We start from the raw sequence: 21,269 nt of genomic DNA on the forward strand, positions 1-21,269 counted from the left end.
TAGTATCGATTCTACCAACATTCAACTGTTCAGTGGCCCTGAATGCGACTGTCATTCTTGACACACATCTTGGATACAGGCATCATTGTTTCCTAATTGCATGCAGCTTTTTCATTACAGTAAAAACAGTAGTGGTGTCTCATTTTAAAGTTGCTGTCAGCCAAAATGAACAGCCCCTAATGGGTCACATTCCATGCCATAGCCTCCACCCAATCAATTTTTAGTGATCCGATTGTAGTGTTAACGGGCAGAAATGGGTCGCCGTTGTGTGCCTGCAGTGCCCGCATGCCCGCAGTGTGGTGCGTATGTGTGTGGATTCCACGCAGCCCAATGCCACAGGCACTCTATACAAAATGAAAGTGAAACTTAACAGTACTGCTGCTTCAAAAGTTGCCGCTGATAAAGAATAAGGTTAAGGATTCTGTGGCTGAATGAGGTAAGACAGTGATTCAATTCATAGATTATATTTGTATGAACTATACATTGACGATCCGGACCCAAAACGAGAGGTTTGAAAAATACAGAAATTGTCGTGATATCCCATAGCTTCTCTTTAATATAATAAATGCAATTGTAGCCTGAGCTAAAGATATGACATTGGCTCTCCTTAGTTTAAAATGCAACTGGGTGTCACTTAGCAATAATGGTTAAGTTTAAAAGTACAGGAAGTATATGCAGAGAATGGTAATTCCCTATTAGCTCTTTTATGAACTATTCTCAATTAGTATTGCTTATGAAGGTGCTTATGTAGCGGTAGCATATGGACTGTAGCCTATGTGGGGTTACTAGTATTTACTGGCTCACATGTATATTCAGCACCACTGACCTTGTAACGCTGCTAAGACAAATGGCTTAAGACAGGGACAACATGTGGGCAGGAACACCCTCGCCTCGGTATCCTCCGGTGACACCTGAGGTTCCATAATCACAGGACAGTGACGACCTCAAAGCCACGGTAAGCCCCCCTGACCTGTGACTGTGTGTGTAACAGTCAATCCCCCTAATCGTCTCCTTTGTTCTTTGTCAAAGTCAATTAACCATATGGCCAACGTTGAGCCATGGAAGGTGTGCATGTGTGTTGGGGAGGGGGGGGGGGGGGGGTTACTCACATGGGGGTATGCAGTACAATATATATGTGTCTGTTTGTGTGTGTGTGTGTGTGTGTGTGTGTGTGTGTGTGTGTGTGTGTGTGTGTGTGTGTGTGTGCGTGTGCGTGTGTGTGTGCGCACACGTGAGTGCGTGTGTGTTTGTGTGTGGAACTGCGCTGGACCACCATTAGAGAAAAGTGTGTTCCTCATTGGGTGCTAATTAATTTATCCTCCAACGGAATCAGGGTAGATTAAGAACAGGAAGGTTGACAAGGCAAAGAGGCTCTACCTCTCTTTCGACGCTCTTCTTCACAATGGAGTTTACACCTGCTAAATATAGTCCTAACATGTTGAATATAACCCTGTAATCTGTAAGTAATCCTTGCACTATTCCAATAGTTCTCTGTAAGAACAACTGATCTGCCCAATATGGTCTTAAAGGGCAAACAACACACAAGGGGAGAGGGAGATGGAGAAAGGGGGAGAGAGAGAGAGAGAGAGAGAGAGAGAAAGAGAGTCACAAGGGTGGAATTAGGATTTTGTCACTGATGGAAATGTATCAATCATTGGTTGCTTTCTTCTCATTAAAGAAGTGGGAAAATAGATGTCATTCACAATATGCAGTCTGCTACCATACAGTTTGACTTTGCTCACCCTTAATTTAACCCTTCAATGTAACACACACCCACACCAATGATCTAGTTCCACTAGTATAGTTGTCTTCACTGGTATTAGTGTGTTCACAGCCTTGTCATATCTCATTCCATACGTATGTATACATCTCACCTATTTGAACTACAGGGCTTAAGATACAGAAAGGGGGGAGAGTCGAGGTGCTGTATGATAGATGCAATGGGATTAGACAGAGCACTCCTGTTAGAAACCAACGGTAAAACAAACATGAACAGATTTACAGTACATTTGTGATTGGCTGGACAAACAGACCCGGCCAGCGTGTGAATTTGTGAAAGCTTCAGGATGAATCCTTGTTATGCTTGGATCTATTCTGATTTCCTTGTGCATACCTATTATGCACTTACCTATGCATACCTATTATGCACTTCTGGCTCCACAGTTTTCATGATTTGGTATTCCCATTTTGAAAAGGTTTACTCATATCTCATCAAATAGGTGTTCATTGCAACATTTGTTCCTAAAGGTAAAACAGTCATCACACATGTTCAAAATTGACTTAAATCGCTACGCCTCTATGACCGCAACACAGTAGTTCCAATATATTGCGAAGAGGAGGGCTTGAGAGTAAGGATTTAATTGTACTCTAATAAACTCTCCTGGATCCCAGTACATACAGTACAGTACTGTACAGTAATATGAAAATACAACTTTGAACTGTATGTATTCTGTTATACTTGGACCAGATTATTTCTAATTGGTCAGCAATCATGACGATACATTTGAAATTACATCCATTTCGGCTGCAACTGACCCTAGGTACGCTAAATGACCGAGACCAGCGCGCATGGAACATTTTGCGTGTAAAATATGAGATGACAACGCGCGTATCTATGATATTCATGAGACACACCTTTCAAATGTTTGTTTCTCCGCCCCAAACGTGGAGTTCGCACAATGGCGTGCACTGAGTTGACATTTAATACGCGCTGGAGCTCCACCTGCACATTTGGCGCGTAAAGCACAGATCCGCGCGTAAGGTGGTGCGCAAGGAAATTAGAATAAATCCCCTGTTGTATACTGTACCACAGTATCACATTGACACATTCAGATGATATTATTTATTGTTGTTTCTGCAGTAGATTGTATTCATTTAGTTTTCTCCTTTCTTGCACGAGCAGTACTTATAATGATATTGATGAACAAAAAGCCGGTGTTGATAGTGTTGTTCTTCAATTCAGTTTCTCTAACAATCTATGGTCAGTGTAGCTCCATCGTCTATAATGGAAGCGGGTTGGACCTGGTTGTGCTTGGCTAAGACATGATTGGAGCCAAGGGACCAGCCACGGGTGTGAATAAATCAACTGTAACTAATGCACCGCTTAATACAGATCTAGAGCCTCGATAGGATAAGTCATGTGTTGTGTGTGTGTGTGTGTGTGTGTGCACGCATAGCGAACAGATGAAGATATACAGTACAGTCAGTGGAAGAGAGCAGAAGGATGGAAGGATGGATTGAATGGAGATGAAGCAGAGGGACAGAGGGATTACAGTCAAGTTTGAAAAGGTTCAGAGAGAAAGAATTCAGTTCATTATCAAGTCAAATACCAGAAAAACAAAGTGCATAAAAACGGCTTTATTCCTGTTGTGAAATTCCTTCTCTCCGACAAGTCCCATGAGGGCCTGAGAGGAGATAGTGTTGATATGATTATCTTTAATGTGATAGAAATCAGAACAGCTGTATAACAGTTGCTACAGTCACGACAACAAAGAGGGGGCCTATTTATACACACAGTTTAAACACAGGTGTTACTCAGTACACAAAAGCTGTACTTTACGTGTGTGACGTTGTACATATTTCACGAAACAAACCCTCGATTCTTGTTCTGATGTTTATGGTGGTTTGAGGTCTCAGCCCCATGTGAATAAAGGGCTATGATTACCCATATTTACGCATATGGCTGTATGAGTTGAACTAAGGCCTTCTGTGCCCTATACAATGTGCGGCATGTCCACGCTGTGTCCACAAAGGACAATGGCTACCTTGTTGCAGGACCGATTGGCCTGCCACCTCACACTCACACCTCTCAACACCAGGCGCTAAGTCAGTGTGTGTGTGTGTGTGTGTGTATTGTAAACATTTACAAGTATTGTAAATGTATTATGTTTGGTGTGTGTGGTGTGTTGACAGTTCTAAATGTATATGTGTCATACATACAAGGCTTAGGTGCACAGACACACAGACACACAGACACACACACACACACACACACACACACACACACACACACACACACACAGTGTGGCGCAGTGGCGGCAGCGGGCAATGCCATGTCCTGGCCTGGCCTGACTGGGGGGATACCATGGAGGATTAGCCTGGATTCTGACAGCTCGCCATGCCAAGGGACGCTGACGTGCCTGTCACCCGCCAACAACTGCTCTGGGAATGGAGAGAGAGCTTCAGGCAAGGCCAGGGCTAAGGGCTTCTCTCAGTGCTGCAGGAGCCTCCTTCCCACCCTCCACTCCACTCCAACCATCCTCCACTCTACCCTAAAGACCTCCAAGTGGCTATTACAACACTTCTTACACCATCATCAAATTTTCACCATCACCCACTCTACGATTCCAATAACTGCAGAGCTCTTTGCTTGTATTGTATTGTGTGTGTGTGTGTGTGTTAGGGTTGGATATTTTACATTTAAGTTTACATTTACAAATGAAAGATAGCACCATGTCACCTACGTTGAAAATCACCCACTTTCCAGTTAACTTTGTCTTCTTGTTGCTAGCGAAAATGGGAAGTTTCTCTGGGGAAACTTGGCTATGCCATCCAGCGTGTGTTCCAAACTGTTTAAATGTAATACAGAATCAGATATAGTGACTTGTCGGTACACTCCTATAGTGTCAACAATGCTCTCCGCTGAAGCCCTCTGCATTTGCTCTTTTTTTTCTTTTTTGACCATATTAACTGCATTTCAAGGTCTTTTTTTCAGTTTCAGTATAAACAATGAGTGTGCTTTGAATTCATATGCTTTGAATTCATGAATTCATTCATTCAAGTAAATACGACTGATCTTGCAGATCACAGAACAGAGAAGGATGTAGAGAAGCCAGATTTAGACACTGCATATCATGTAACAGTTCCATTTCATGTCACGCTGTTCATAGAAATGATTTCTAATAATTTACCATTTTCTCGTAATCATTCATCTGAGGAAACGGGAAAGGGTCTGGGCGGGAAATCTCAGGGAACCTGTTGAAACGCGCGTGTGTGTGTGTGGGTGTGTGTGTGGGTGGATGTGAGACTCCGCTCTGGTTGGTGGAAAGTCATGCAGTTTCCTATCACCATCTAACTTCTTCTTGTACATATTTATTCATCTTGGACTGATAACACTGGATGTTAGCGAGGCCCTTCGAACACGCAACGGTCTCCCCATTGTGCATTGTGTTCCCTGAAAAGATTGCATGTGTGAGGTATTCGTTCTTAAATGGATTTCATTATTTACTATAAAACTTGAGCAAATTACATCTTTGAATCTGAGTGAAGTTCAATTGGGAGACCATCTGCGGACATTACGCTTTCATGCCATTCAATTATTGAATAAGGATTTTTTGTTTATCTCATGTTAGAAAGCAGTTTTGGTGTAAATAATAGAGCTGTTTGATGTGAACTTAAAGCTGAGTTATTTTTTATGGGAACAACAAAGCATGCTGGGTACAAACAGAGGCAACAGGGAGCACAATGGAAGCATCCAGTGACATGATTTGTCAGTCTTAATCTGGGATTACGTGGCTTTAGCGCCTCTAGAGCTCCCTAAAAGCCACTTATTTTAATGTTTAGAGAATTACAGATTCATATGTCCAGGTATTCATATTTAAACTAGAAGAAAGCATTCACATAACAGTTTCATTGCCATATTGCCATAGATTTTGTGTTGTCATGTAATACTAGGCTACAAATATGACATATATATGTCATATTTATACATATATACACACAACCTAATATATTATATTGTATCCATGTCAGCATCTTGTCAGCATCTTAAAGTCAGTGAGAATTGACATATTTCCACTTCAATCAAGAGTGCCTCTATCTTGACTGAGTGTGAAGGGGTCCCTCCGTTACTCTCATGTCAGTTCTAGTGAATGTGTCTTGAAAGATACATCAGGACTGGGGGATGCTGGGGGTTGACGACAACAACAAATATGCTGGCACTAGGCTCTGGACAACAACTTTGAGAAATGTTAACTTAAATATGAACAGTTGGTGATTGTTTGGGTGCCGTTCAAGAGGCCTAATGACTTATTAAAGATCACTTTGTGTGACTTTAGCCTCGGGCGAATGCAGTCGCCCTGAAATATGTGTAGAGGCAGCTGTTGTCCAGTGACAATCCCATCTCTGTGTCAGTCACTCCATCACTGAATTTGGTAGTGACATCATAACCATTTACTGTAGTACATTAAATAGAGTAATTCTATGTCAGGGAATGATTATAATTAAATAACTTCGAATATCATAATCAATCATTAATCAATAGCTTTGATTTTATAATGTTATTTAAATGCGTATTTGCAAATACATTTTGTTTTTAGATGTTAGTCATCATGTTGCCTGCCTCTCTGTTCCCCTGAAAAGATCCATAGCTGCATTATTTTGGTTCTACTGTACTTTAACAAATGGATGAGTTCCAAATGTACCTAGAACAAGTAGGGGCAATCCATATAAGAAGGGTACTAAGGACTTCATAGTATCATCCAGCAAAGCCTGATGGGGGTTATTTAGGAATGGAAAAGGGCTCCTACGGCTTCATCTGTATAATTAGGCTAATAGGATTGTCTGTTGTTTACACCCACTGTGTGAAGTTACCTTCAGGTCACCCAATGGAGCTTAAACTTGTGTAACAAGTTTATATGTATGTCAAAGTGGCATTGTGTTGAGTCTTTCAGGAGCACTGCGGTCAGAGGTGACAGATGGTAAGCAGAGCACCTATAAGGGACAGGGCAGGTGCGTGTGTACTGTATCAATCTCAGACTGACAGATAAACAGAGCATTACCCCCTTCTGTAGCTACTGCTTAGCAGTTATCCTCATGCTCCTTAAGATAGGGTTGCTAGGTAAAGGAAGAAAGACAGAGAGAGAGAGAGAGAGAGAGAGAGAGATGGAGATGGAAGGGCATTTGAAGAAAAAGAGATTAGATGATGTGAGAGTGCTATGCGTGCAAGAAATAGTACAAACATACTTATACTATAGTATAGTAACTGGAAGAGTTAAGAGTTTTTGCCATGAGGGTTTATTTTTGCGTAAATTCACATTTTATTGATGATATACAGTATCTGACTAATGGGGGCTACCTTGAGATCAGAAGACAATATTATGCTCCATCTGACTAAGACTACTGACTACTGCCATAGAAAAAGATAGACAAATGGTCCTTTTGAGCCACTGAGTGTTGACTTTGGTCTTGAATGGTTTTTACTTTGAAACCCTGCCATAAAGTAGATGTGTGTGTGTGTGCGCGTGTGTGGGTCTGTGTGCATGTTTGTCTGTGTGTGTGTGTGTGTGTGTGTGTGTGTGTGTGTGTGTGTGTGTGTGTGTGTGTGTGTGTGTGTGTGTGTGTGTGTGTGTTTGTGTACTGTATTTGTGTTAGCTTGGGTGTGTTCCCTTGCCAGGAAAAATAAAAGCACAAGGGAGGGTGTTGGTCAATAAGACCACTCCTGGATTCTGGGGGTCTGTGGTTTTGGTTTAGCTTGACTAAAGGGAGGTCATAACAGAGAGTCCCTGCATACTGTAGGACTGTGTGTGTGAGTGTTGAGAAATATAGACCATTCATTCAACATTTTAGAGGGTTCCATTGCGTTTTCCAGAGACTTTCTTATGGGTGGATTTAGCTACTCATCTAACTATCTAAGTTTACTACTTGGTGTGATTAGCTATTTTGACACCTCACACATGTGAGATCATAATAATGATTGCAATCTGTCAGTCTATACTCTATGTACAGCAACTTTGGTAAGTTACAATTTTAGGACTAAAAGTACCAAAAGTCATATGGAGTATACAGTACTGGTCATACAATACACATACAATGTGGACTTTGCTACTCTGTATTGATTCAATAACTCACTTTCCCCTGCCTCCCATCCTGCAACCTGTCACATTTCAACACACTGTGGACCAGGCCCTCCATTCACAAGGGGCAGATGAATTGGTCCTTGTGGTTGGAACATATAGATCCCATTGCAAAACTCTGTTGATCACACAGTGACTTTCCATTGACCTGGTAATGACAAATGTATTCCTTTGATCTTGACATGTTTGATTGACGTACACTACGGCCACACACAATATCTGTTTGATTGACCTATCAACACCTCAGAAGTCCCTTCATTGTTTCAGAAATGTCTCAGAAGTGGAAGAAAATATCACAATACCCGCAGTTGCATCTGATGAAATGCTACCGTGTTTTAAATCAGTATCGCTACTTGTTAGCGACCGTGCAACTGAGCCAGAGTTGAGCCGTAATGGATGCAGTGCTGAACTTAATTTCCTCCACTCCCGGTCCCCCTCCACACCCTCCCACATAAATCCATTTAAGGGATCAGAATGACAGGAAACAAAATTGCTTTTCTTGTCATTAGAGGGCTGACAAAATGTGGCCGTTTTAGGCGGCTGGGGTTGCTAGTGAACGTTTCTATTTCGGGAAAAGAGTGGATTGGGGGGAATTGCTGGGTGAAAGCAAGGCTGTGTGTGTGTGTGTGTGTGTGTGTGTGTGTGTGTGTGTGTGTGTGTGTGTGTGTGTGTGTGTGTGTGTGTGTGTGTGTGTGTGTGTCCGCATTCCACATGTCGGTATGACAGTACTCTCTGTTTGGGGCATGACAGTGATGATCTAATGAGGGTCCAGACTAAAGAACTCAAAGAGCTGTTCAGTAGTACGCACAGAAGTAGTCAGTTTTAGTGCACTCTTTTTCTCCTTTCTTAAATTTCTCCCACCTCACCTCACATTTTGCGAGTTGGGACTGTTCTGTTTCTCTCTCTCTCTCTCTCTCTCTCTCTCTCTCTCTCTCGCTCTCTCTTTCTCTCCCTCTCTCTCTCTCTCTCTCTCTCTCTCTCTCTCTCTCTCTCTGTCTCTCTCACACACACAGACACTCTCCCTCCCTCCCTCCCTCCCTCACTCTGGTCTTTCCCACTTCCTCAGCTCACTTCAGCTGGGATGGCTGTAGATTGTACACCCAATTGGTTGAATTGGAAGCCTTTGTTGCTGCCCTCCTCTTGCTCCACAAGTGGCAGAGGGGACCTGGCTTGTGAATGGTGCTTTGTGTACTGTTTTCCTAAGAGGGGGCCCTCACTTTCTCTCTCTCATCTATCACAGGTCCCTCTCCTTCCACTCTCCACAATGCCTGATTGTTTTGCCAAGTAGCCAGGTTTCAGGAGAGATCGGAACAATGTTTTCCTGTCAAATATCGACCCGTTTTCTTTTTTTCTTGAGCTTGCAAAGAGATTTTAAGTTATTGTCGACTTCTTAGAGGGAAATGTAATAACCAACTGTCCTCCAGCTCCAACAAACAACCTCCATTGATGATAGTTTGGTGAGTGTGTTTTTGAACTACATCACCCACAAGGCTTTGGACGACATCTGTGTATTGAAATAGGTTAGGAAGTCTGGGGGAAGGAACTTCAACAACCACAAGGCCTAAGTGAACAGTTAGTAGAATTGAAGTGAACAGGCTACTTAATCCAGAATGCCTCTGGGCGAAACCGTTAAAGGGAATTTTCCATTAAATTTAGATAGATGCAAGTATAACTTGTTTGAAAGGAAATACAAGTGTAGCAATTAAAAGTGAATAACTCTGACTAACTATCTTATCTCTTCTGAATAACTCTTTGTTTTTTGTTGAATGTTTTCGTGGAGTATCAAAACCATCTTAACACCACTTCACGCTCTAAACAATGTTGAGTGTTTATTCATGTGTGCTCAAACTCTGTCTAACAGTGTCTTGTCTTGTTCTTTATCTGATACGCAATCTCATGTGCAGTGGCGCTATCACACGTTTGATATGTTTGCGTGTGTCTACTTTCCAAGAAATATCCTAGACATGGGAAGGACATTGAGGGAAGTTTGCCTGAAAGGTTACAGTTTGCCTGGTGATCATGAAATAACATGAATGGAGTGTTTGTTAGGACCATCGTCTCATCATCGTCTCATCATTGTCTCATCATCGTCTCCTCATTCTTTTGTTGGGCTCACTAGAAGGGGTGCTACTTCAGGGAAATGGATGCAGCCTCCACTGTAATCGCTCAATTTCCACTTCACTCTTACAAGGACTGTAGTAATATTGTATTCACAGTGAAGTGATGGAGTTGAGTTTCATTCCAAAATGCTATATATCCATTTACAATTTAGTAGAAGTGTGAACGGTAAATAGATGTTTATTCCATTCATGTTCCCCTGTGGCTAGATACAGCGGACAACTATTGACACCTTGCCTCAGATATCATATTCAACAAATGGCCTTTTCATTTATGGCCCTATGTACAACTATTCAAATACATTTCAGCAAAAGTGAGGAACTACCAAACTTGCTTTTTGGAAATGACCACATTAGGGAAATGTCCTTTTAAGAGACTAGACATCACCTTATTATAATTGTTTATTTCACTACTGTATGCTAAGTTACTGGGCCTTGCAATAGTAACCAATCCCCCTCCCCCAACTCAAGTATTCTGGGTCTGTAATCGCTGATCAAAACTCGTATTTCATTTCTGATTGGGTCTGGCTAATGCTAACTAATCACACAAGACCTTGACAAGGCAAGGCTAACACACAGCCTAGGGTCTGTTGCGTGATGAAACCATATCGGTGGCAGCGATTTATGAGTCCAGGCATTCCTGGCCATATGAGAAGTCAGTTCCAAGAAGCTAGCTAACTCCTTAAGCCCCATAAACACAGCAGCAGCAATATTGTCAGCTAAATATAGGCCCCCTCCTTTCTTCTCTCCTTTCTCCTAACCCCCCCCTTTTCTCCGGGGGGGGTTGTGGTTTGGATTGTGACTGTTCTTTAGGAAGGCTCTGTTTTGCTAACCAGTTAACAATTAGCTTTGTTTGTTAGCCGCTTGTTGTCTGGTGTCATAAGCAGGGACGATACGTGAAATTACCAGATGGGTCTTCATGGCCTGTCTGTCTGGTATCTTTGCGATGCTCAGGAGGCATGAGAGTTCATAGCTAGCCTTGCGCTAACCAGCGAGTTAGGCTACATTTTTAAAATCTTTTGGAATGGCTTTGGGAGATACAGTACAACAAACACATTCCTTCTGTCGGCAGTTTAGATGCCGGCTGAGTTCAACACCCATGCTGAGTCAGTGCTTTTCATTACCTCAGTTGCACACATAAATGTATCAATAAGCAGGTAGTGAAGATGATAGCAATGAAGAGTGCAGCATGTACTGCTGGGAAAGGGTGTAGCTCTTCTTGTTTGTGTGATGGGTTTACTGACGTTATCCTCGGTGTCAGAGTAGGGTCAGGGTTGGTGTCTTATGTCATCGTTACAAGAGAGGACCGTATGACATTATAGAACGGGGCCTCTCCTGGTCAAGTTTGGCTCTGCTTACATCGACCATTTTAAACCTTTTACCACACACAGACATGCACTCACGGACGCACACACACACACACATATGCACGCTGGAATGAACAGTGTGCATAACGCACTCTTCATTCCCCGCCCACCTTCTCCCCATGTTCCCTTTCAGCACAATGATTTTTCTCATACGTTAGAATTAGAATTTTCTCTAGTTGACAGAGTTACAGACCCCACATCTCTGATCCACTGTACACTCCTATCAAATCATTGTAGACACCTGCTACCGTGGGAGTCACTCTCTCTCTCTTTCTCTCTCACTACTCTTTCACTTCTGTTTTCTACTCTTCCACTTTCTTTCACTTACCGAACACTTTATTAGGAACACTATACTAATACTGGGTAGGGCCTCCCTTTGCTCTCAAAACAGCCTAAATTCTTCGTGGCATTGATTCCATAAGATGTTGGAAACATCTTTTTTTACATTCAAATGTAACATTGTAAATTCTGCGTGATGGAACCTTCACTGGAGGCTGAATTCATATAGAGAGGTAGGGCCTCCTTTTGCTCTCAAAACAGCCTCAATTCTTGTACAGGTGTACAGGTGTTCCTAATAAAGTGTTCAGTGAGTGTATGTTCCTCCCTTTCCTTCCCATGTGTCCACTTTTTCTCTCTCTAGCTCTCTTTATCTGCACCCTTTCTTTGTGTGTGTGCCCCCTTTCTCTCTCTCTCTCTCTCTCTCTCTCTCTCTCTCTCTCTCTCTCTCTCATCCACCCCCTCTCGATTTTTTCTCAGATATTTCAGTGGGAGTTAGATTTACGTTTTAGAGTGCCCAGGAGACTGAATATCTCAGAGATAAATAGCCCTGTCTGATTTATGGAGTGCTAATTCTGAAGTGGTGATCTGTTTCACTTCACTGAAGCTGTGTTTGATGCTCTGTCTACAGGATAAAACACAAATACTCATGTTCCGAGACTCTACAATGTTGGTCTGCATTGGTATTATCAATTAACACTCAGCAATATGACATTTGTAGGTTTTTGTGTGTTTACAATAATTACAGTAAATCATTTATTGGTGGGGTTAGTCTAAGGCCTGAGGCCTGAGGCATGAGGAAATACAGGTTTGCACAGAAGCCCTGTAGAAGCCTACAGTTCTTCACAGCTGTAAGGCGGTGAATGATCTACATGTGCTGATACTACATGTGCTAATAGATTTTGCCCACCACAGAGTGGGTTGATGACTCTCATACATACATCTCTCCTACTGTACTTGGATATGGGTTTTTATCACAATGAGATCTTGAAAATCCAGGAAATCTATTGTTATTGTTCACGTCATGGTTTCTCACTCACGTTTCCTTTTAGTGTGATATAAAAGGGTTTCTCTTCTCCTCCTCTTTTGGTGTGTGTACATTCCACCCTGTACACCCTCTTATCCTACTATTCAATGCTTCATTTTTAGTTTTTTTCAGGTTGATAACTTTGTTTCAAGTTGGACACAGATAGGTGTTAAAGTAAAGGAAGGCTGTCTACCTAAGTCACTCATAATTTTTTCCCTGTTCCCCTGTTTCCCACAGAATGATGTCTTCCAAGCGAGCCACGCCTCAGTTTCCCCTAGTGACGGAGGAGGAGGAGGAGGAAGAGATGGGTCAGGACAATGTTGGTTGGGCCAAGGATGACAGGGAAGGCCAGGACCAACCGACGACGCCCCCTCTGCGTAGCAAGTCACACCCAGAGGATCTCCAGCAAATCAGAGATAACCAGCCTGACTCTGAATGGGAGAGTATAGGCCCTTCTTTGACGGTGAGAGAACTTCTCACATAGAGTAGGTCCAATTCCTAATTTGAAATATGGGCCCATAATTCTGACTTCACTGCAAACACACACAGACACAAACCTACACACACCGGTCCGTCTTGTGCGCAGTGCTGCAGGCAATGCTGCAGGCATCCCAGCCAGGGTCCTCATTGAGAGAGCAATGCCCCATGGTTCCTCTCATCTCCTCAGCCAGATTCTCTGTGTTTTATTTAGGTTCAGGTACCATTGGTCCCTGATGGAACAATTGCAACTGACTTATTCAACTGCTCTCAGGAGTGTGGGAAGTTGCGCAGAAGTTTGTTTAGTTATCAATATTGTGTTACTGTCTGTGAGGTCACACAGTATTATGTTCAACCTAGACCCTGTAGTTCCTCTAGCACAGATATATTTGTAAAGCTATCCAAGTGGATTTGAAGGCTATAAAATGCTCTGATTGACGCACTGAAAAAAAATCTGATTGACGCACTGTAACTGAGCCTCATTACAGAGGCATCTTCCTCTTCAAGACAAATGCACATCAGAACTCTTTGAGTGGTTTCAAGGACGCCTTATGATCTTGCTGTTAGCCAAAGCCCCTTGTCTTTGAAACGTAAGCCCTCTCAAGATCTTGGAGATCCCCCACTCACAGAGGAGGAGAAAACATATTAAAATAAACTTCAGACATCAGGCCACATGTGCTAGAGTGTCTATTGTGAGAGAAAATGTGGTGAGACAATGTGATATGGATGATGATCGCTTCAGCTAAATCTTCTATATGGATAGATTACTTTGGTCTACTTAGATGGACCCCTTGATTACTCTTTGCCCTATGTCACAAATACGAGTTTTTCCTGACCACAGAATCTGACATGGAAAAAGTTTTCCTTTGCCAGGTCATGTGGTCAGGAAAAATTATGGGCCCTACCTATAGCTGTGAGTTTTTCATGTAGGGCCCAGGAGATTCAGTTTTGTTATTTGGAGGCTGTGTTCAACCTTAAAAACAACTTAATAGCAGTCTATGACAGGTGTACAATTTACTGTACCCTACAAGCTATATGACCTGTGTCAGTCCCCCTCTATATTGAATTGCATTTGTCAATCACAAGATAGGTTTAGTATGTGTACAGTGCAGTTCTTCGTACAGGCCCAAGGGGTACTGCCTTTGTTGCCTTTAATATAATATAATATATGTCATTTAGCTGACGTTTTTATCCAAAGTGACTTACATTGTAGTGGGTGCATACATTTTTCAGTATATATGGTCCATGCGGCAATCAAACCGACAACCTAGCGTTGTTAGCCATGCTCTACCAACTGAGCCACAGAGGAGCTGTGCCAGTCCCTCCGCGCCAAGGTCACGTGCACAGTCTGCCAACACCAACGAGTGACAGCCAGCAGGGAATTTTGTAAACTGGCCCTGAGTCTAGAGTTTACTGTGAGGAGATTAATGCCATGATTAACAACAATAACAACAACAGCCCCAAATACAATACGTCTTATTGTGATATCAATTGTAAGAAAGCTTGTGAAAGGTTAAATGCCCTGTTAAACAATGTGAGTGTTGTTCAATTAAAGTCAGTAGTTAAGTAATAGCCCTAAATATAATGGTAGTTGTGCTAGTAATAGTATTGTACTGAAACTAATTCCAAAGCACTCCTCTATTTGTTTCCCAGGACAATGACAGTAGTAAGTGCGGTTCCCTGTATTCCTACCGGAATAACTCTACCTCTCCACACAAGCCTGAGGAGGTTTCCCGGGACCGCTCTGAGCTGCTGGGTGGATCGGCCTTCGGAACGCCAGAACGCCGCAAAGGCAGCCTGGCCGACGTGGTGGACACACTGAAACAGAAGAAACTGGTGGAGCTGACCAAGACAGAGCAGGACGGTAGGAGATGTTCTTTATTTGTATGTGTGTGTGTGCATGTGTATGTGTGTGTGTGGGGGGGGGTCTGTTTGTGTGTGTGTGTGTGTATGTGTGTGTGTGTGTGTGTGTGTGTGTGTGTGTGTGTGTGTGTGTGTGTGTGTGTGTGTGTGTGTGTGTGTGTGTGTGTTGTGCTTTGAATCCATATCCTTTTCAATAGGATCTTTGAACCCTTAAATTACAAGTGACAAATCTTCCACCGCATAGATCATAGATCTGTGAGTGAAATCACCGGTTTCCCTTTTCTCCCCTTCAGATCAGGGTACTCACAACAGGGCAGTGGTAGACGCCCTCTGCATGTCTCTGCACGCTCCTGCCCCACAGCAACAGAGATCTAACACCTCTCTGTACCGATATGGTACACATTGTAATTGTCACAATATCAGAGGCACCGTTGATCTCTCTTCTTAAACGCTTCACTTTGTTTTTGATTTACTTTTGTAGTGGTCTAGAGTCAAATTAGCCAAAGGCATCATAGCCTCTTACAGTATCTACTGTAGTTATTGTGTAGACTGTCTATTGTACGCAAGCCGTCTTTCATGGGTGTGTGTTGTGTTCATCACACCGCTTTCACTGTTTTGACAGCCTCATATCAAACAGCAGTTGATGGTAATGGAGAGAGGCACACACACACACACACACACACACACACACACACAAATCCTGCTGAAGTGTGTGTGTGTGTGTGTGTGTGTGTGTGTGTGTGTTTGGTGGATGTTTTTTTTTTTTTTCAACTCTTTTATTTCCCACTCCTTTGGAAGACAAACTACATCACAGAATTCTCAGTTGTCATAGAATATTTCCTAAAATCACATTACACTATTATCTATTGTCTTCAACAGCTCACCGATCAGTGACCTTGCATTCTTTGATGGCCAAAGAAAATGAGGTCTAAGAAATCAAGACAAAATATTATTTTACAAATGAGTATGGCTGTAGTCCCAATGGAGTCCCTGCAAGTGGCATTGATTGTATTGCACTTGTATGCACTTAGCTAAGGCAAAATCAATTTGCTGAATGCACTGTATAACCAAGTACCAGCTTAGTTATTATTACTTTATTTGTATCTAAATGTTTGGACCTGCAAGAGGAAGACATAAATTACATTCATTGTTCAGGACACTTGCTGTAGAGGTCAGAATTGAATTGTCTATTTGTCACGTTTGCCTTTCACTTGCCATTTGACCCCGCCTTGTAAGGTCAGTTGGGTTCATTTTATTCAAATGTGTTTTGTAAAAGCTAGCATGGATCAATAGATCAGTACATCTGCAAGACTGATGTATTTCCCTTCTTCAATAATGTATTGATTGCCACTGCTAACATCTTTCCACAAACTCAAACACAGCCACGAACGACTGGGTCGTGTTTATATTCTGAAGGGTCTGTGTAGCGTGAGTACACTGGTGTGCAGGGGCATCATGGTGAAAAGGGTCACCTGGTGGTGGTGCTGTCTGGTGCTGTACCTGTTAGAGACCACTTTACACCACAGGACAGTAGCGTTGTGTGTTAGTGGAGTGCACTGTGCTTTTACAGGCCACTTAGTGTGGGTGAAGTGGCGAGTGAATGACTTGATACCTGCTAGGTCACTTTGGCGCGGGTGTACAGGAAGTGGAATGTGGTGTGTGAGTAAGTAAGTGAAAGACTCCTTTTGGTCAGAGGTGGCATCCTACCACAGGGGGGGTCGCTGTACGAAATGTTTTTAAACAGGTTCTAACCATCATTTAAATATGAGATCATTTATAATTGTTGTTTTGATGATATGAAACCCTTTTGTTTCTCCTTTAAATCTAAACACAGTATGTTACGCTGCTAAATTGGGATTCATTTGACCATGGTTTACCCTCACTTATTCAAAAGGTCAGGCTATAGTACAGTATACTGTAGAGTAGAGCTTTTGACAATTGATAATCAAATCCACCCTCCCTCCCCTGCCTTGTCCTCACGCCTTCCTGTCCAAAGGGCTCATTGAGCAAGCTCTCCGAGCTGAGATTTGCTTTTGATCAAATGGAATAAACCCGGTTAGCTGTAGAGTGCTCACTTAGCTTAGCTGGCCTGACCCTACTGTGCTCTGTAGCCTAAGGCTAAAGTGCAGACACTACTATAGTTAGCCCCCTCTCTCCGCATCCCCTCCCGCAATCCATAGGCTCACTATTAGCCGTCAGCTTCTTAAAGTGCCTTAAGTGCCTGTGACAGTTCTAATGAATGGAAATGGCCTCTCCTCGTGCTGAGGCAGTGTGTTTCAGAAAGCAGCCGCCTCAGCTTCAAAAGTGACTGACTGTGTCAGTGTACTGCATGGAATTCTCCAGACACTTCTGTGAAAACGTTCAAGGCGTGAAATATGTCCAACTTGTGAAATTCAGGCATTTTAAAAGAAAAACAAAGCCATAACTATCAAAAACCATCTCCATAACACTTATGAAAAGAATGCACTTATCAAGTAATGGAGGTTGGAACAAAGTGAAGTGCTTCTTGAAGTGTACAGTATAGATGAAGGGTGGGCAAACAAAGAAACAAAAAAAGCAGGGAGAAAGACTGAAATAATGAAAAAGAGAACAAAAGAAAGAAAGAAATAACCTCAACTGACAAAATGGGGAAAACATATCTTCACATATGTCAACTGATTTTAACATAATTAAATTTTCATCAAACTCATTGAAGTGTGCAATAAAACTTAATTTATTTGATGACTGATTATCATCTACTTACAGTATATTGTCACAGCCTCTAGCATCCCAGTGTTAGTGCACCCTGGCACCAGTGCGGTGCCCTTATGCCAACTTAGTCAGCCATCTAATGTGCCCAGAGCAGTTCTGGCGCCTGGCAAACACTTTACATCTTTCTAATCCAAGCTTATATCCTGCCTAGTCTGAATTACTGTATCGAATTAAAAACATTTCAGTCCTAAATGTGACTGTTTGTTTCAGCTCTGCAACCTTCCACTTCCCTTGTTCATCCTGTTTTTAAATCTTGCTCAGTACGAATACACACACACACACACACACACACACACACACACACACACACACACACACACACACACACACACACACACACACACACACACACACTCACATTGGGTTCAAGCGCCTTCAAAGCCTAGCAGTTTCAGACAGAAGAATAGGGTTCACTGAAGCTTTGAGTCGATATGGGTCGACATGTGTTGCATGTTGTGTTACAATCGATGAGCACACACTGTTGACTGACAGTCACACACATGCAGTGTTAGCAGTGTTTGACAATTGTCCATCAGACCCTGCAGACAATATTCACCCCTGCTGATACAAAAATGCCATGGAAAGACTGTGAAAGGCCTCCATTTTGCACAGCATGACTGATAAAAAATTTTGAAAGACAGATTCAAATGTAACATTGTAAATTCTGCATGATGGAACCTTCACTGGAGGCTGAATTCATATAGAGAGGTAGGGCCTCCTTTTGCTCTCAAAACAGCCTCAATTCTTCGTGGCAATAAGATGTTGGAAACATTCCTTTGAGATTCTGGTCCATGATGATATGATTGCATCATGCAATTCCTGCAGATTTTTCAGGTGCACTTTCAAGTTGTGAATCTCCCGTTCTACCCTATCCCAAAGGTGTTCTATTGGATTCAGATCTGGTGACTGGGAAGGCCATTGAAGAACATTGAACTCATTGTCATGTTCATGAAACCAGTTTGAGGCCATGAAGGCATGCACATGATCAGCAACAATACTCAAATAGGCTGTGGTATTCAAGCGATAATTGATTGGTATTAACGGGCCCAAAGTGTGCCAAAAAACGTTCCCCACAACATTACACCACCTCCACCATGAGAAGGTGTACAGGTGTTCCTAATCAAGTGCTTCGGTGAGTGTACATATACATGCAGTATACTGTATGGAGTGTGTCGTAACTCACATGTTAATATTCTGATAAATAAATAAATATTAAATCTTCCTTGACACCAAACCTTGAAGCATTTCCCTGCTAGCAGCTCCTTGCTTGTAGCTTGTGTGGTCCTGCCTCTCATACATCCACAGCTACTTCCCCAACACTATTCAGGCCTCAGTAGCAAAGTCCTGGAGATCCAATCACCCATTTAATGGCTTTACCAGCTGGACGACAACATCAAAGGAGCCAAACTTCCCATAACCCCGGTCTGTGACAATAGACTCATTCTGTGGAGCTCCACTTTGTTCTGTTTCAGCAGTGATCGTTCATTTCAGCATCTCTGCTGCTGCCACTCAAAGCTCAACGATTTCCCCTGGTCACTATTGTTTCTTAGATGGAGAGAGAGAGAGAGAGAGAGAGAGAGAGAGAGAGAGAGAGAGAGAGAGAGAGAGAGAGAGAGAGAGAGAGAGAGATACAGTACCAGTCAAAAGTTTGGACACAAACTTGCCAAGAGTGTGCAAAGCTGTCATCAAAGCAAAAGGTGAAGAATCTAAAATATAAAACGTATTCTGGTTTGTTTAACACTTTTTTGTTTACTACATAATTCCATATATATTCCTTCATAGTTTTGATGTCTTCAACATTAATCTACAATGTAGAAAATAATAAAAATAAAGAAAAACCATTGAATGAGAACGTGTGTCCAAACCTTTGACTGGTACTGTATGTGTGTGTGTGTTGTGTGTGTGGGCATGCATGCCTGCATGTCTGTATGTGTATAAGTGTGTGTCTGTGAGTCGGGTTTTCACCACTGCCTTAAATGTCTGTATTTCCTCAGGCCCCCCCCTCCACTTCTCTGTATGGAGGTCTTGTGGTCAGGTTCCATTTCGTCCTCCTGTAATTAATAGGGATCTGTGTAGTAATTATCTGTGGCAGAGGGCTTTAACTACATATGAAGTCATGTGGGGTGCCCAGTAGCCTCCTCCATGGTTTGGCTGCTGGCCAATGAGCATATGGCCCTCCCTATCTCACTCAGTCCACACTTACTTTCATTGAATAGAAATATATGGACTAGAAGTCCTTAAATTCACTAGATTTACACATAGATTAGAACTATATACATAGACTAGAACTTCAAATTCACTAGACACTTTTAGGCCACATTTTTCAGCAGGAGATTCTGCACAGTCGATCAAAAGGATGTTATCAAAAGTGGAGTGTAACTTTTCAGGGACACAGTTTGTAGTGCAACACCACTGTAAGTGAATAAGAATGCGGGGCCTAAAAGCACGAGTCTCTAACAGTGGCAGTGAGTGGATTTATTAAAAAGGCGAACAGCTGCTCAAGTGCTGTTGCTGTTCTTGAGGCTATTCTCCTGTGCGTTCAGATCACTTTTCCCCCCCTTCTCTGATTCAGATGCGCTGACAGTGGCCTCACATAGGCAGCTAAAGTGTATACTGGATTCTCTCTCTCTCTCTCTCTCTTTCTCTCTCTCTCTCTCTTTCTGCAGTCAGCTGTCGACCAACCCCCTCCCTCCCTGTGACCCCAACCCCCATCACCCCTAACCCCCCTTTTTCCGTTAGCTGCCCCCCACCCCAACAACGTTTCTATTGTGTCGCTGCCACACATCTCATGGGGGGTGCATGGGTAGGGAGCGGGTATAGGGTTTCGCATATCACGACATAAGTGGAAACAGAAGCCAATGTCTTGAGCCCCTGTATTGGAGATATGAAGGAATCTGCACATTTTCTAATCTAGCCCTAGATCTGCATTGCATCTGTGTTGCAACTACATGGATGTGCTGAGCACAGTGAGAGTGGATGGCCACACGTAAAACCAGAACACTACTAATGTCCCCCCCTACGCTGTTATTTAGATACATAAAGAGGTGAAGTGCTTTTGTCAAAATATAGTCTGTGAACTTACATGAAAGTCCAAACTTCAACCAATCCGGATTGGAAAAATGTTCGGCTTGAACCAGAAGTAAGTCTAACAAATGACATTCTGACGGCACGCTTTGGAGCTCTATTGATGACCTGATGACCAAAAAGGGTAATTTAATCAGTGACAATATTTTAAAACGTTGCATCATTACAATTACAATGTTCTACTCTGCCCCTCAGTATGAAAATATGGCCACACATATCCAGCCAGAGAACGGCACACATTCTGTGCCAAGTAAGGATGAGTGTACTCTGCAGCAGATGGGAGTAGTAGCACTAGTGGGGTCAGTCTGAGGAGTTTTATAGAGAGACTATACTATACAACAGCTACCCCCCAACCCCAAACCTTATAAGGAGCCATTTTGTGCCAGGACTCCCTTAGCGAAAGTATGGCTGCAGGGTTTACAGTAAGAGACCAACTTATGGCAAAGTGAGGTCA

General features: G+C 42.6%; 1 protein-coding gene across 1 annotated transcript in view; it reads left to right on the forward strand.

Moving 5' to 3' along the window:
- LOC310802434 (transcription factor SOX-6-like) overlaps positions 1-21,269 on the forward strand; it is a 78,083-nt gene that overhangs the window by 18,338 nt on the left and 38,476 nt on the right. Inside the window, exons 3-4 of the mRNA XM_083666786.1 lie at positions 12,878-13,103; positions 14,771-14,981. Coding sequence (XP_083522912.1) covers positions 12,879-13,103; positions 14,771-14,981 — 436 coding nt within the window. The 5' untranslated portion in view covers position 12,878. The remainder of the gene's footprint in view (positions 1-12,877; positions 13,104-14,770; positions 14,982-21,269) is intronic.

This window comes from Argentina silus (assembly GCF_951799395.1).
Source record: "Argentina silus genome assembly, chromosome: 3".
In the NCBI taxonomy this organism is placed as follows: domain Eukaryota; kingdom Metazoa; phylum Chordata; class Actinopteri; order Argentiniformes; family Argentinidae; genus Argentina; species Argentina silus.